Below are 14,515 nucleotides of genomic sequence, written 5' to 3' on the forward strand. Positions count from 1 at the left end.
TGGGTCACCCTATGTGTGCCACCCTATGGGACTCTGAACGACAGCCGGTTGTGATGCAGCCTGGATATAATATGCAGGAGTGTTAAGCTACAAACAGTACTGAGCTATACAGGGACATATTAGCCCAGTAGTGAAGTTTAAAAGGCACTCATACTCCAACCATATTAAGAAGAAACCAAGATGGCCAAGATACAAACAGAATCTTCAGTTTGATTATAGGATACAGTAGTTGCCCGTGCATTGTTGTCTGAGTCCAGGTTAGGTAGGTTAACCACTATAAAAGTACAACACTAATCTACCACCAGGCCTGTTTTGACCCCATGAGGTTGAGGACACAGACTCTGAGGTAATGTGTCTGTCTGTGGAAGGAGAGGACGTATTACTGTGGCATTAAGACCGAGCAGAGACGCAGCCAACTGGAGGAACCCAACAGACTGCTACTACTGTCTCTCTCTACCCTATAATTGGGGGTCATGCATCTGGCTGGGACACTAAGCAGAGGACTGTAATAGTATCTCCCACTGTCTCCAGTATGTTGTGTTTTTAAAACAGACCCAATGAGAAGAGTGCTTGTTATAGGAAGGAGCTGAGCTTTGGGAATGTGGTATTTGGTGAGTTGTTTGTGTCCAGTTATGGGTTTTGTTGGTAGCAGTGCAGCACTATAGTGGGGCTTTTTAGTGTGAAACTAAGAACTTGTTACAAATCTGTACTTGAGAGTTTTAGTGCTTTATGGCTTCTCTATATGGGAGAGTAGTGTGTGAGAGTGAATGGAGGTGTGGATTCCTTTAGAGCACACCCCCTCTCCTCCTTTCCCCTCCCCTCTCCTCTCTGTTTGCGTTGACCCAGCTGGACCTGGACCCCCACTTCCCCTCCATGGGTGGAGCAGGTCTCTGGAGGAACTACAGCCACAGTCTGGGCAGTGGGGGGCTCACACACACACACACACACACTGAGCTCCGACTGTGGTTATTGTTTACAATACATCATGCCGATATGATCTTCAGGGAAACATTTAGGAGTTGTCGCTACAGAGTAAGTCAACTTGGACATGAATGGTGGTTGTCGGTGGGGTTGAGAATGCCTAGAATGTTTTAGCTTATGTTTTATTTGACGTGTGTGGACTTCTGTGATCTGACCTCCCTCGACGAGTGTGGTCAGTGGTTACATCGTAGAATTAAAGTCTTTCTGCGCGCTGTAATATGTTGTGACAGGTTTCCCATGGTGCCTCAGTGTGACAGTGTCAGAGGTCATAGCATGTAGGGGAGGAGAGGGGAACTCATGGTTGACCAGAGACGCCAATTATATCAGAACTCTATTTGGAGTGAACAGTAGCATGATTATTCAACAAATGATGATGACATTTATTATGTTCTTTCAGAAGATGTTAGTTTGTAGTTTGGCACTGTTGTCTCCATGCTTGTTTAGTGTGTGTGGATGTGGCGGGGGTTGTTGGATTGCTCTCTTTCTCTCTGTGTTACTCCCTCTTTCTCTCTCTCTCTGTATGTTGCTCCCCCCCTCTCTACAGTCAGTGGTGTTCTGAGCCTCTTACTCACATCGTCCAGTCACTTCCTCACATAGCTCTAGTCTCCAGTCATTCCACTGCTCCGTACCACATTACCGGGAACTCCACTCAATCACACTGTCTGGCAGTGCTGCTCTCAAACCTCCTCTGGTGTGTCAGACTTCCCTCTCTCTCTCTCCACAGGACTGGGTGTGTCTGGATGTAAAGAGGGGACATTCTGTGTCGTCGATACAAGACGAGCAACCATGGTGAAACAGAGGTAGGAATCTCAGCGATTTCTGTCCTGGGTGACCCTGCCTCATGCATTCCTATAAGGCACGTTCCCTGTGTTAACTAAAAACAGATGTGTTTAGCTTTAGCATGAGTGTTTCAGTGTCTCTCTGTGGTGCCAAGCTCTGTGGCTGGTTGTTGAGTCTCTCCTCTTCAAGTGGGTCGAAACCATTCAAAAAAAAGTTTGACTTGGCCGTGATTGGTTGAGAGTCCGTTTGAGGGGCAGCCTTTCTGATCTCTAATTGGTCATTGTGGTCTGACAGTCTGCAGCTGCTTCTGCTTCCAGCAGGAGGGTTACAGTTGAACTCCTGCAGTGCATGGCTGCAATTCATGTGTTGTTATTATACATCGTATGAAGCAGACGTCTTCAATAGAAGACATTGTCCCAAAATGTTTAATGACCTGGTTGTTTATATGCCAGTACCCATCAACGGCTAACTAGGCATTGTGCGTTTGTTTGCATTGTTGTCAGGTTGAGTCGGTAGCCCAGTTTTTATTTTTTATTTACTATCTAGTCAGTCCCAATTGTTAGTCTGTTATCAAAGTCTTCAAAGTGTGATCTGTTGACATGGATATAATCTGAACATCAGTTGTTCTCAGAATTACGCCCATTTGATGTGGGCACTTGGCCAATGACATCACATATCACTAGACTCTAGAATGAAAATCATCTGATTCTCAGAACCACCATAGTCTCCATTCACTGTCCCCGGAGGAGCGGAAACATGGGATTCTAGGAAGATAATAGAATCCAAATATCCTCCGTCCTGAGTTATAGTCCTATTTATAACTGACCTGAGCAGGGACTGGGGCGGGGAGGGAGATGGCCTGTTGCACTACACCATGTTAGCAGATAGCCAAGATTTTGTTTTGCAGCAATGGTCCTCTTTCCTGTACAATCACCTCCTTTACAAGGGAAGCAACAAATAACCCTGGCTTGCACCTATTGTTATGACTGTCACAGTCACATAATTAAGTTAGCAATGCCTCTGTGCATTGCAAAGTCCATCGGTGCTGGTGTAAGCATAGAGAATGTATTTGTGTTTTATTTCAATCTGTGGGGATACAGGTCTAAGTGTGTAGCAGTTAAATTCTAAGGCTGGAACAGTTCTGCAGTGTCTTGACAGACAAGTTATTTTTAGTACTTTTAATCATTAATTTGGTTCCCGACTGACGAGCAGTGTGAGAAACGAACACCTGACCTCACTCTCTAGATATGCGAGGGACATATTTTCACAGGCGCTTCTGGACAGAGCTAGAATCAACATAACATTAGGCTACAGACAAAGTCAACATATTTTACATACCAAAACAGTTCCGACCATTCATGGAAAGAATAGTGTTTTATTAGTTCTCGCGGGCCCACTAGCTGGTAATACACACTCTATTGTCATGCATCATAATCTCTTCTGGTGTCACAAGATGAGTGAGTGGGTGACGAAAGTGTTGTCACTGGGACCTTAGGGAATTCACTGTGCATTGTAGCCTACTAGCGAGGCATTACGACTGTAAATCTGTGGTCCTTCATAGTTCAGTTGCTAGAGCATGGAGCTTGCAACGCCAGCATAGTGGGTTCAAGTCCTGGGACTGCCCATACTTACAAATGTCGCTTTGGAAAAAAAGCATCTGCTAAATGGCTTATATTATTACAAAGCCATCACCACTTTTCCCTGGGTAAGCATTTTGGCAGGCACTTGTCAAGCTGAGGAATAGAGGGCATGGTTTGTGCCACCGGCTGAGTGTCTCCCCCTCTCGCACGCTCTCTGGCTGTGCCTTGTCATTGTTTTCCCTCTCTTTTCTCTCGCATGCCTAGCTGCTGTGTATCCAGGGGGAGAGGGGGAGAGAAGACCGTGTTGCAGGCTGCTGCAGTGTTTGTGTTTTTTTTTTTGGCTAGTGGTCAACTGTACAGTATGTCCCAATCAATCACCCTGATTCTGTCCTATGGCTACAGTAGTCTTAATCTGTCCTGTGCTAACAGTAGTCTTAATCTGTCAGCTACTCCTACAGTATGCCATAGTATGTATTGTTATAGGTTTGAACAATGACAAATCACTGATTCACCATCTGCATGTACAGGATGATGACATGATGTTTTCTGTGTTCTGCAGATCCCCAGTGTTCCCTCATCCCCCTGTGCAAGTGGTCTCAGCCGGTCTCCAGTGAGGACTCTCCCCCTCTACCCCTTTCCGTCCTGTGTAATGGTTTAACCCACACGAGATCTGGTCACCATGATGATGGCCTCCATGGTTGCCAACAGAAACAGGGATGGCAGACAGGGGGAGGCCCTGGTCCTGAAAGGGGTGGACCCAGAGACCTGCATGATCGTGTTCAAGAACCACTGGGCACAGGTGAACAAAACCACAATTCTCTCTTGTAACCCTAGTTATAACTTCAGCTCAAACCCCTCATTTAACTTGTATAGCAAAATCTCGTAGAGATTGTATAACTCAAACCCTCAGAACACTAAATGCATATCATTGTAGCCCAATCACTTCAACCCAGAAGCTCTTCCTCAAACTCTTAAAACACAAACTCTTATAATTGGAACCATAACTCCAAACCCCACTGCAGAACCTATAACGCAAACATTTCCTAAATCCTACAACCTAAACTCCTACAATCCCGCCCATGAACGTGAACCCTCTCAGGCTCAGACCTCATCGTGGTAACTGAACAGCTACAGCATGTAACTGAAATAATGACTGTCTACTTGGCTCCTCCCTTCTCTATTCAGCCTCAGTTCACCCCAGTGGGAGGGAGTTGGCAGGAGTCTCCACCCCTCTCAGCTACAGAGAATAGAATACAGTAAGGCCTGGAAACACAAACATAATTTACTATAAAATGGGGTTGGAGCTCACGTTGCTGGACGTAGAACAGTAACAACACAACCAAGAGGCCTGGAATTATGTTCAATCAGTTTCATTTTTGTGTATCATTCTCAGCATTTATCATTTTTATTTATTTTTTAACCTTTTAACTAGGCAAGTCAGTTAAGAATTACGGCCTACCCCGGCCAAACCCTAACCAGGACGATGCTGGGCCAAATGTGCGCCGCTCTATGGGATAATATAAATGTTAGGTCTGTGAAGTGCACTGTTAAGGGTTTCAACAGAATCATATTCAGAAATTTAGGACATTTCTAGAGCTTGGACACTCTCTGCAGGCAGGTTGGCACTACAGTACGGCTCCAGCTGAGTCTTAATTGCTACATTTTGGCTAATTAATAGCGTGATAGGAGTGCTATTGAGTTTGGGTCTTAGAATTCCTGGAAAAGACCAGCCTGCTAAGTAGGCACCCCCCGGGACCCTGTATTGGGGAAAACTGTTGACATTTCAGAAAAATGGGTAGACTATCATTGACAGTCAATGGCTTCAGCCTTATCTCTCCCTCTCCACACCCCTGTGAAATCACTGTCCTTTTGTTAGGATGTCTGAGAGAGCTGGATGTTATTCACTCAGTGTAGTGGGTTGCCCATGACAGGATAATATGTTCTGGGCAACAGTTTGTTTCATCTCACTATGGTTATATACAGATACCAGTACACAAAGGGAACTATATTGATTTATCTCTATGTACCAGTACATGTTATCCATTATCCTGACGGCTCCATGCCTCCACCTCCATGTATTACTAGTCAGTCCAGTCAGTGGTTAGAAAAGGCCACTTGATCATCTATAGTCCTACTGTGCTACCCAGCTATGTCCTCAAAGCTATTTGTTACACCAGAAATACCCAACAGGATTGTAGACCGACATGAGTGAAGGAAGTGGCAACTTTTTAATATGACACCCATCACTACTCCTCTTCCTTCCCTCTCTTCACTCATCTTGTGCGGTTACCGCGCTATCATGCCTGGATCAATCAGTCACCTGGGAGCTCTGTCTCAGTCAGCCAGTCTGGCTCTCCCTCTGCTCTGCTCTCAGTGGACTTCCCATCGCCATGGTAGCAGGGCCTGGTGGGGACAGTGAGCTCATTGTTGTGACTCTATGAATGGTACCTCCCATGTCTGGGTAGTGTTCATTAAAGGAATGTTTTAAAACTTAGTGAAACAGGGAGGTACTACCTGAATCTTTCCAATGAGAATACAGATTTGAGTTTTTCCCAGGCAACAGAACTTTTTTCATGCATTGTGGGCTACTGAACACAGTCCTGTATTCATTAGTGAGGCTTATGTAGGGAGATCCTACTAGAGAGGGACTGACTAATGCACAAACATATAGAGGACAAAACAGCCTTATACACTTTCATATGAAGCTGATTTACCATCAATATATTGATATTATGTGCATGTCACTGTTAGCGTTCATTTTGTTTATGGTTCATTGTCAATATAAATGCGATGTCACTTGATTTGTGATTGTCCGTTTACATTTCAGTACAGAATTCTGCAGGCAACAGTGGAATTGGAATATCACAAACCCAATTTATACACAATTGTAACTGCCTGGGCTTGAGATATTATATTGACATGACTCCGGCAAATGTAATCTTCGTAAAATCACAAACGATGCATCAGCTTTCCCCAATTTATTTCCCGTAGGACTTGAGTTGTATTCTCTCTCAGATCTTCCTCTTGTAATAGAGACTGTTGTGTTCATCTAGATCAATAAAGACAGCAGCAGGCTGTCCGATGACGATTATTAACTGTCACTTATGAGTCCTCCCAAGAGAATATTACCAACATAACAAACCAACATGTTTCAGTCAATCTAATTTAGCCTGAACATCATTGTAAGCACTTTGGCAGAGTCTGAGAGAGTTTGTCTTATACTCTGGTGTACACGCAATGAAATAACTTGCTCATTTGATTTCAACTGTTACGATTTGCTAGTTGATTTATTTAACCTTGCTCTTTCGAGGTTATCGAATAAACTTCAAGTTGACCAAAGAAAATATTCAGTTCACTGCGAGAACTATCATCTTATTTGATCTTCTTCCTTGTAAAATGAAGGTGAAATTACCACAGATATACAGGTACTATATTAATTTCTATGGTCATAACCCTGTACCTCCCCCGTTGTCCCTTCAGGTGGTAAAGATCCTGGAGAAGCATGATCCTCTCCGCAGCAACACCAGCAGCAACATGGCTGCCCTTGGTGTCATCGGCCTCTCCAGCGGCGGCCCCATGCGTTTCGGCGGGCCCGTCCCGGGGGACGAGGCCAGCGCGGTGCAGAACTACGTGGAACATATTCTGTTCCTGCTCATGGAGGAGGACGCCGGCCAGGCGGGAGCCATGGGACCCATCCTGGAGTTTGTGGTGATGGAGAACGTCATGGAGAGGCTCTTCCTGTGGAGCCTGAGGCGACAGTTTACTGATGATATGAAACTGGAGCAACTCAAGGTAGGTGTAGAGGTCAGAGATGGTGGTCGGTAACTAGAGGGTTGGGGGGGTTGAATCCCTGGTCTGACAGAGAAATCTGTCATGATTTGAGGAGGGTGTCTCAGGGGGTTGGGATAAAGGAAAAAGACATCTCAGTGACAACTGACAATAAAGTAATCTTCTTCTTCTAAGATGTACGAGATGATTGTGGGCCAGGCGCGGCAGCCCTTACTGCACCACAAACCTGTGTTACGACCCTTAATGATGCTCCTGTCGTCGTGCTCGGGGACAGCTGGCCCGGAGGTGGAGGCTGAGCTGGTGTCATTACTCAACCAACTGTGCTGTGTCCTGGCCAAGGACCAGTCTGTCCTGGAGCTCTTCTTCCATACCAGGTGAGCTTCTCGCCTTACAATGTAAAGCGCTTTGAGATACTGGAAAAGCACTATAGAAATCCCATCAATTATTATGGTGATTATTACAGCGAGGACCAGGGGGCGGCCAACTTCCTGATCTTCTCCCTGCTGATCCCCTTCATCCACCGGGAGGGCCTGGTGGGCCAGCAGGCCCGGGACGCCCTGCTCCTTATCATGTCACTGTCTGCAGAGAACCAGCGCGTGGCCCAGCACATCGCAGAGAACACCTACTTTTGTCCGGTGAGGAGATGTCTGTCTTTATGATACTGTTGTCTTGCTCCTTTTGGTCTCTTTCACGTTCTGTCTGATTTTTGACTCGTTGTATGGCTCTGTATTTCTGTTTCTTAGGTCTCACTGTCCCTTTGCCCTTCTCACTCTCTTTGTTTAGACTTTGTCCTCCCCCTCTCTCAATCCTCTCTCTATCTCCTCTGTATACATGTCATATGGACGTTTGTTCTGCCCTTGACTCAATGTCCTATTAACTCATTGTACCAACTACCAGACAAATTAATATCCCTGACCTCTCTTTGTCCCCTGATATGCGTATGATATTCATAGCCCAAATATGCTTCGCCTACTGTATGCATAATGAAGCAGGTCGAAGGAGAGTGGCGCTGTTGTATGTTAAACATGAGGTATTCATATGCTTATGATAATGTAACAAGCAACACACCCATGTAATTAAAAGGCTAAACTCAGCCCAGCTGTAAAAATATTTTATACACATCTCAGACTGTATATTTAAATTGTAAACCTTAAAAAAATATTAGTTTGAAGAAACAAAATGGATGAACACGTAAGTCGATGATTATAAATGATAATCGATTTCCACTAAGAATTTGTTCTTAACTGACTAGCCTAATTAAATAAAGGTTAAAAAAAATAAACTTGGGTTAAATCAACTAGAGGTCATTTTAGTAATGCTGCCTTTCTCCACTTGCTTTCAGCTTAGAGGGAGGGGGAAGGGTGATGAGGCTTCTATCACATGCATAGATTCACACACTAGTTATTTGAATGTGAGACCATGAAGAGAAGGGACTTGGTAGATTTATAACATACAGTACAGCTCAAAGCATGAAAGGGGAAAACAATTTATATCTGCGCCATAAAACCCACTAAGAGTGAAGCCAGAGTGAACACACAAATGCATAACAGTCATTTGTGCCCACTTCCACACTCATAATGAATGTATGTTGCTCAATGCTCATATTTAATCTATACTGTAAATCGTTAGCTATAACTCTCTAAAGTGTCATCCTCAATGCACCAGTCTGCCCATCTAAATGGTTTTACGGTATCCCCCACAAAACACTTGTCCTGTTGCGACTAGTATCTTCACTATCAAACACTTCTGTTAAGCCGTTGTGGACTGACTATCTAGCTTGGCAGTGCTTAAACAGTGTCAACAGAATGTGTTTCAATCTCACCTGTACCGTGGAGAGACTGTACAGGCTGCATGGACGATAACCAGTTATGTAACAGTATTTGACGTAACTGCACAGCAGGAGTAGGCTACAATACCTCTCTGTCACAGGATTACCTTCCTACTGCCTGGATAAGCCAATGGAGAGACAGGGAAATACCTGTACCAGGAAGTCAGAACAGAGGCCCATTCAGTTCCCTGGTTTAGAGGCATCGCTCTATCCTGCCAAGGCATTTCAGCCCTTTGTGCAAAGTCATGGATGGTTATCTTTCGCATGCACAAAAGGAAACTCATGCAAAGATGAAAGGAAACGCATAATAATATTAGATCCTAGTTATTCCCAGCAACTTGGTCACATACTCGTGATACCAGACCACAGTGTACAGTTTATATGGTGTAAGTGAGCAATAGCCTACTTGAAGGGGTTCCACTAAATGCGTCTCTCTCTCTCCTCTCCCCTCCTCTAGGTGCTGGCCACGGGGCTGAGCGGTCTCTACTCGTCTCTGCCCACCAAGCTGGAGGTGCCCGGTGAGGAGTGGCACTGCCTACACAGAGAGGACTGGCTACAGATGCCCACCCTGGTCCAGTTCCTCAACTCACTGGAGTTCTGCAATGCAGTCATTCAGGTGGCTCACCCCAACATCAGGGACCAGCTGGTCAGCTACATCTACAATGGCTTTCTGGTGCCTGTGTTGGCACCGGCCCTCCACAAGGTCAGTATAAACACAGCATGGATCGCACAGTATTAGATCCACCATTCCAGATCAATGTCAGATCAGTCACTACTTCCAGGAAGATTGGAAGGAAGGATGCAGCGTATTTGTATCCAGCCTATTTGTATCCAGCCTACTGATGGTTGTGTGTTTCTCTCTAGCTGACCCTGGAGGAGGTGATGACTACCACGGCCTATCTGGACCTGTTTGTGCGGTCAGTGTCAGAGCCAGTCCTGCTGCAGACTTTCCTCTCCTTCATCCTCCTCCACCGCCACGAGAACGTCCACATCCTGGACACGCTGGTCAGCCGCATCAATACACCCTTCCAGGTAACGTCCACATCCTGGACACTCTGGTCAGCCACATCCACACATCCTTCCAGGTAACGTCCACATCCTGGACACGCTGGTCAGCCGCATCAACACACCCTTCCAGGTAACGTCCACATCCTGGACACTGGTTAGCCACATCCACACACCCTTCCAGGTAACGTCCACATCCTGGACACTCTGGTCAGCCACATCCACACATCCTTCCAGGTAACGTCCACATCCTGGACACGCTGGTCAGCCACATCCACACATCCTTCCAGGTAACGTCCACATCCTGGACACACTGGTCAGCCGCATCAACACACCCTTCCAGGTAACGTCCACATCCTGGACACTGGTCAGCCACATCCACACACCCTTCCAGGTAACGTCCACATCCTGGACACTCTGGTCAGCCACATCCACACATCCTTCCAGGTAACGTCCACATCCTGGACACGCTGGTCAGCCGCATCAACACACCCTTCCAGGTAACGTCCACATCCTGGACACTCTGGTCAGCCACATCCACACACCCTTCCAGGTAACGTCCACATCCTGGACACTCTGGTCAGCCACATCCACACACCCTTCCAGGTAACGTCCACATCCTGGACACTGGTCAGCCACATCCACACACCCTTCCAGGTAACGTCCACATCCTGGACACTGGTCAGCCACATCCACACACCCTTCCAGGTAACGTCCACATCCTGGACACGCTGGTCAGCCGCATCAACACACCCTTCCAGGTAACGTCCACATCCTGGACACGCTGGTCAGCTGCATCAACACACCAGGTACGGGAGGGAGTCTGCAGGCTGAGGCACCTGCTCAGCACGTGTCAACTTCCCTTTTCAGATCCGGGATCCTTCGTGCCAGCACTCACAAATACACACAACCGCAGCACACATGCAGTGGCAAAACATATTGAGTGCCGTGCATATTTCAACCTAGAGTCTCCTAGTAACACTTAGTAGATAGCCAGGCCTCCTCAACCTGACAACTTTCTGAAGGATCTCATTTATGTCTGTGAATCTTGCTGCTATGCTGTGTGAGTCATGTTTAAAATAACTGAGACTTGTTTTGGAGAGAGTTTCCCCAGAGGCCGTTTCCTAATAATTTAAACAAATATTTAAAATGTCAGTATCAAAGACAGCTGATTATTGCCATGGCAATGCACAATAACTATCTAATTAGTCGTTGGACTGATGATACAAGGCAAGTAAATATTAGGAAATGTAATGTATAGTTCAAACAGGGGGAATTGCTGGAAAGGCTTCATTCATTAACATCAAACAGAGGCTTGTCAATTGAAACGTTCAAGTGCTCTCTTCACAGGACTACTCAACTGTGAAAAACGCTCCTGGGCTGATTTGTACTCTACAGGGTAGAAAACAACACTTCTGATACCTGCAGCCCATTTAACATTGATGGTTTTGATAAGGACAACACAGAGTTACGCATGGAATAAACAAACATACAGTCAATAACACAACACAAAAAGTCTATATACAGTGTGTGCAAACGGCATATATAGTGTGTGCAAACGGGAGGTAAGGCAATAAATAGGCCATAGTAGCAAAGTAATTACAATTTAGCAAATTAACACTAGAGTGATAGATGTGCAGATGATGATGTGCAAGTAGAAATGCTGGTGTGCAAAAGAGTAAAAAAGTAAATAAAAACATTATGGGAATGAGGTAGGTAGATTGGATGGGCTATTTACAGATGGGCTATGTACAGCTGCAGCGATCGGTAAGCTGCTCAGCTAGCTGATGCTTAAAGTTAGTGAGGGCTATATAGGTCTCCAGCTTCAGTGATTTTTGCAATTCGTTTCAGTCATTGGCAGCAGAGAACTGGAAGGAAAGGCGGCCAAAGGTGTTTGCTTTGGGGATGACCAGTGAGATATACCTGCTGGAGCGCGTGCTACGGTGGGTGTTGTTATGGTGACCACTGAGCTGAGATAAGGCGGGGCTTTGCATAGCAAAGATTTATAGATGACCCGGAGTCAGTGGGTCAGGCGATGAATATGAAGCGAGGGCCAGCCGATGAGAGCATACAGGTCGCAGTGGTGGGTGGTATATGGGGCTTGGGTGACAAAACGGATGGCACTGTGATAGACTGCATCCAGTTTGCCGAGTAGAGTGTTGGAGGCTATTTTGTAAATGACATCGCCGAAGTCAAGGATCGATAGGATAGTTTTACGAGCGTATGTTTGGCAGCGTGAGTGAAGGAGGCTTTGTTGCGAAATAGGAAGCCGATTCTAGATTGGAGATGTTTAATAGTAGTCTGGAAGTAGAGTTTACAGTCTAGCCAGACACCTAGGTATTTATAGTTGTCCACATATTCTTAAGTCAGAACCGTCCAGAGTGGTGATGCTAGTCGGGCAGGCGGGCAGCGATCGGTTGAAAAGCATGCATTTAGTTTTACTTGCGTTTAAGAGCAGTTGGAGGCCACGGAAGGAGTGTTGTATGGCATTGAAGCTCATTTTGGAGCAGTGTCCAAAGAAGGGTCAGATGTATACAGAGTGGTGTCGTCTGCGTAGAGGTGAATCAGGGAATCACCCACAGCAAGAGCGACATCATTGATATATTCAGAGAAAAGAGTCGGCCTGAGAATTGAACCCTGTGGCACCCCCATAGAGACTGTCAGAGGTACGGACAACAGGCCCTCCGATTTGACACACTGAACTCGATCTGAGAAGTAGTTGGTGAACCAGGCGAGGCAGTCATTTGAGACACCAAGGCTGTTGAGTCTGCTGATAAGAATGCGGTGATTGACAGAGTCGAAAGCCTTGGCCAGGTCGACTCACTGTTGGTGAGTCGCCCCATTCCAAACCCTCAAATGGACAGACATTTCCATACATTTATCATTATTCAGCTGTCAGCTACTCAGACAGATAGGCATACACCTGTTTCCACACAATCCAACCTAATCAAGACATACACCATGCCTAAAACATAACTCATTAAGGACCTAGGGACACTATTAGCTGGTTACATGCCAACTAAGTGAAGTTGCATCAGGGATACTTACAAAACAAGTATAATCAAAAGCTGTGACTTCAGGCTGTCCAAACAGGTATGATGCCAGGTGCCACAGGCAGACATTTTGAAATTCAGCCCTGGTAATCCCTTACATGTTAATCCAGCCCTGTGATGTATTCCGGTCCTCTGAGGCCTTTGTTTCATCATTTATCTTCTTGTTTTTTTTCCAGCTGGGTACTGTGTCTCTGGCGCTGTTCCAGACTCTCATTGGACTGTACTGTGAGGATGTGATGCTGCAGCTCATCTTGAGGTGAGTGGGTGGGGCCTGTTCCATGTTCTATGTTCATGATGATATTATATGGAACATTTGGGGTGTATGATGTCTTTCTCTGTATTCCTTGTTGAGGTGTACACACACACACACACACACACACACACACACACACTTACAAATTCAGTTTCTCCTCTCAGCTAAGCCTCATTGTCTTACTGTAAATCATGGTACAGCTGATTGGTTTACCATGTGATGAGCCCGTACTCCGCTTTTTCTCCTTAACACCCAAACACCGACCCATCTCCATTTCTTGGTACAACCATAACCCCCCCGTCCTCCTCCTAACCCCAGTCTCAGTTCCCCCTGCTGGGGCTCCCTAACAGGATCTACCCCCCCTCCTCTGGTTCTCCAGGTACCTGATCCCCTGTAATCACATGATGCTGAGCCAGAGACGTGTGGTGAAGGAGAGAGACTTCTACTCTGTGTCGGCCGCTAAGATCCTGGCGCTCACACCCTCCTGCTGCTCCCCCGAACACAGCCCCCCACCTCTCAGACAGCTGGACTCCATCCTCTGGTCAAAGGGTACAGACAACAGTCCTAACATTGGCACCATGGGTAAGATAGGTTCACTGGAGATGTTTAGCTGGTTCTGTACTTTATATATGCCTATCACTAGGACAAGACGGTGTAACGTGCCACATACAAAAGTAAGGTGGAATTAACCCCTATTTAACCAGTTGCTTTCTATTTGAAGGTGATCTTTTGAATGCCTCAATGGTTCTTAGGGAATAAACTGTTACTTCTGAAGGATTCTAACCATTTCTATCTCTCAACCTATAATAATGAAGCCCAATCTAGTTTCCTTTGTTTCAAGTGGCCTGAATATTTGTGTTTGGGATTTTAGGCCATGTGCTGCAGCTTAGTCTGAGTAGACGAAACGAATTAAGATCACATTTGAGCCTAATCTGATTCACACTTCCCTCTCTTCTGTATTCACAATCGCAGCTTCAATGAGCTCTACGCTGAGCCAAAATCTCTAACACAAAAAGTTCCTTTACTAAGTTGCGACTAGTCATAACATTGTTGATGGTGAGCGCTTTGACCTAATTAGTGGAGGTGGTTTTTGCCAAAAACCAACGAAACACAAACCACACAGACCAAGTGTTTACCTTGGAAAGTTTTTTATATATATATATATATATATATATATATATATATATATATATATATATATATATATATATATATATATATATATATATATATATATATATATATA

General features: G+C 45.5%; 1 protein-coding gene across 3 annotated transcripts in view; it reads left to right on the forward strand.

Annotated features, from left to right (window-relative positions):
- Window positions 1-14,515, forward strand: part of LOC135507583 (FHF complex subunit HOOK-interacting protein 1A-like) — a 35,342-nt gene that overhangs the window by 11,591 nt on the left and 9,236 nt on the right. The window contains exons 1-10 of one of the 3 annotated variants that reach the window (XM_064927113.1): window positions 955-1,032; window positions 1,706-1,781; window positions 3,901-4,140; window positions 6,822-7,133; window positions 7,305-7,504; window positions 7,594-7,765; window positions 9,416-9,661; window positions 9,823-9,990; window positions 13,193-13,272; window positions 13,649-13,851. In XM_064927113.1, the coding sequence (XP_064783185.1) occupies window positions 4,021-4,140; window positions 6,822-7,133; window positions 7,305-7,504; window positions 7,594-7,765; window positions 9,416-9,661; window positions 9,823-9,990; window positions 13,193-13,272; window positions 13,649-13,851 (1,501 nt within the window). In that variant the 5' untranslated portion in view covers window positions 955-1,032; window positions 1,706-1,781; window positions 3,901-4,020. Of the gene's footprint in view, window positions 1-954; window positions 1,033-1,705; window positions 1,782-3,900; window positions 4,141-6,821; window positions 7,134-7,304; window positions 7,505-7,593; window positions 7,766-9,415; window positions 9,662-9,822; window positions 9,991-13,192; window positions 13,273-13,648; window positions 13,852-14,515 lie in introns of those variants that run through there. The other 2 variants (XM_064927112.1, XM_064927114.1) reach the window with 2 other exon arrangements.

Source organism: Oncorhynchus masou, chromosome 21, assembly GCF_036934945.1.
Source record: "Oncorhynchus masou masou isolate Uvic2021 chromosome 21, UVic_Omas_1.1, whole genome shotgun sequence".
In the NCBI taxonomy this organism is placed as follows: Eukaryota; Metazoa; Chordata; class Actinopteri; order Salmoniformes; family Salmonidae; genus Oncorhynchus; species Oncorhynchus masou.